Source organism: Chelonoidis abingdonii, chromosome 12 (genome assembly GCF_003597395.2).
Source record: "Chelonoidis abingdonii isolate Lonesome George chromosome 12, CheloAbing_2.0, whole genome shotgun sequence".
NCBI classification, from domain to species: Eukaryota; Metazoa; Chordata; order Testudines; family Testudinidae; genus Chelonoidis; species Chelonoidis abingdonii.
In genome coordinates, this window is record NC_133780.1 from 2218136 (window position 1) to 2219998 (window position 1863).

The 1863-nt window shown below is 56.3% G+C and overlaps 1 protein-coding gene across 1 annotated transcript in view; it reads right to left on the reverse strand.

Moving 5' to 3' along the window:
- Positions 1 to 243: 243 nt before the first annotated feature.
- The window catches only part of LOC116835984 (uncharacterized), a 4994-nt gene continuing 3374 nt past the window's right edge, over positions 244 to 1863 (reverse strand). The window contains exon 2 of the mRNA XM_032799293.2: positions 244 to 953. Coding sequence (XP_032655184.1) covers positions 433 to 953 — 521 coding nt within the window. The 3' untranslated portion in view covers positions 244 to 432. The remainder of the gene's footprint in view (positions 954 to 1863) is intronic.

Below are 1863 nucleotides of genomic sequence, written 5' to 3' on the forward strand. Positions count from 1 at the left end.
CTGTACAGGTTTCTCCGTGTCAGTTAACATGGCACAGCCCTAGCTGGGGTTGGCGCTTGGCTTGTTTTTCTCCTGCTGGTTGCCATGCACCAGGGGTGTTTTCACTCATAACCCGTGTGGCCGTGCAGGGATCTTGGGAGGAGTGTGCCAGGTCACGTGGTGGAGAAGGGAGGGCGGGACACCAGGCTCACCAGCAGGGAGAGTCAGGAGTGGGTACAGGGGTATGAGGTTGCCTGAGAGAGGAAGAAGATGGTCAGGATAGTGGAGGTGAGGGGCAAAGGCTATTTTGGGGGACAGGGTGTTGGATCTTGGAGGTGGCAGCTCAACTACCCAGCATTGTAGCCCGGTACGATTCTCAAGCATAGACGGAAACCCATGCGCTCGCCATAGCCCAGCTGTGAGCCTGGGCCTTCAGCTTTTGAAATCGTGGCCTTAAAAATCAATTGCTGCTACCTCGGCGTCTGCCAGGGCTCTGAGCCTGCAACCGCCTGACTTTAACTTCTCAATGAGGCCCTGGAGTTCCCCTGCAGCCAGAAATCTCGTGCCAGCCTCGCCTCCTGGGCTCATTAGGGGCAGCACCTGCTGGACAATCTCTCCGAGGATGTTGGCCAGCTCCTCGTAGATCAGCAGGTGCTCGGTGAGCCTCTTAGCCACGTGGACCTTCCCCGCTAGCCCGTTCATGAAGGTAACACATTTCCTCAGCCCGTTCTGCTGGGTGACGATCTCCCTCTGTAGCACGGCCAACGCCTGTTGCTCTGCGTCGATCTGAGCCAGTCGCTGCTCATTGGCCGTGATCTCGGCCTCCAGCTGCCGCTCCTGCTCATCGTACCTGCAGACTTCTGCTGAGTACCTGGACACTTCGTTCATGTGTCGATTAACGGCATCCTGGGCCTCGCCTGCGGCTTTCTCAGCGGCATCCAAAGCTACCTGCCCACAGCCGACCATGATGGAGCCTGGTGGAAGCCAATGTAACTAGACGTAGGATGATGATTATTACTGGTATCACACTAGTGCTCAGAGGCCCTGATCGAGATCGGGGCCCTCCATCACACCAGGCCCTGCACAGACCCCTCCCAACCAAGTCTGGAGCCCTGTCCACTGGGGCTGTGCAGAACCCCCCCCTCAATGGAGATCAGGCCCCTGTCATGCCAAGTGCTGTGTGGACCCCCAACAGGGTCCAAGTGCTGCACATGGGGAAGGGTCCTGACTCCCCTAGCTAGCAGCTAGTTCCAAGCCCCCCCTTGCTATGGGGCGCAGACCCTCCCACAGCCGTTGGGGAGGCAGCATTTACCCAGGACTCACTCTGAGCCACTCACAGTCCCAGGGCCCCTCACTAACACTCAGTGGGGGGGGGGCTTGTTGACAGCTCCCAGCACTAAAAGGAAGTGGGGGGGGTCGATGGGAAAGCAGGCCCCTGAGACTGACAGTACCCAGGAGCAATGGGAAGAGGCCAACACTCCAGGTCAGCCTGATGGACAGGGCAGGCAGGCTCATGGGGGAGTCAGAAGGCTGGGGGAGTCCCATGTGAGCTGGAATTGCCTGGGCAGAGTGGGGCTGTCATAAACAGATAAGAAAAGTTAATAGCACAGAAGTACTTTATGTCTCTTTGACTGTCACGGGTTATCAAGTTCAGTAGCCTGGCTGTCAGGAGACAGGATACTTTCAAATCTGGAGGGAGGGAAGTTTCTGTGTGTGCTGTTAGTTTTTGGGGGTTGTTCACTCTGGGGGCTCAGAGGGACCAGACGTGCAACCAGGTTTCTCTCCAATCTCCCTGATACAGGTTCTTATAGATTCCAAATAGTGAGCACTAAATAGATAAAGCGAGTTAGGCTTATGTTTGTTTTCTTTATCTGCAAATGTGCA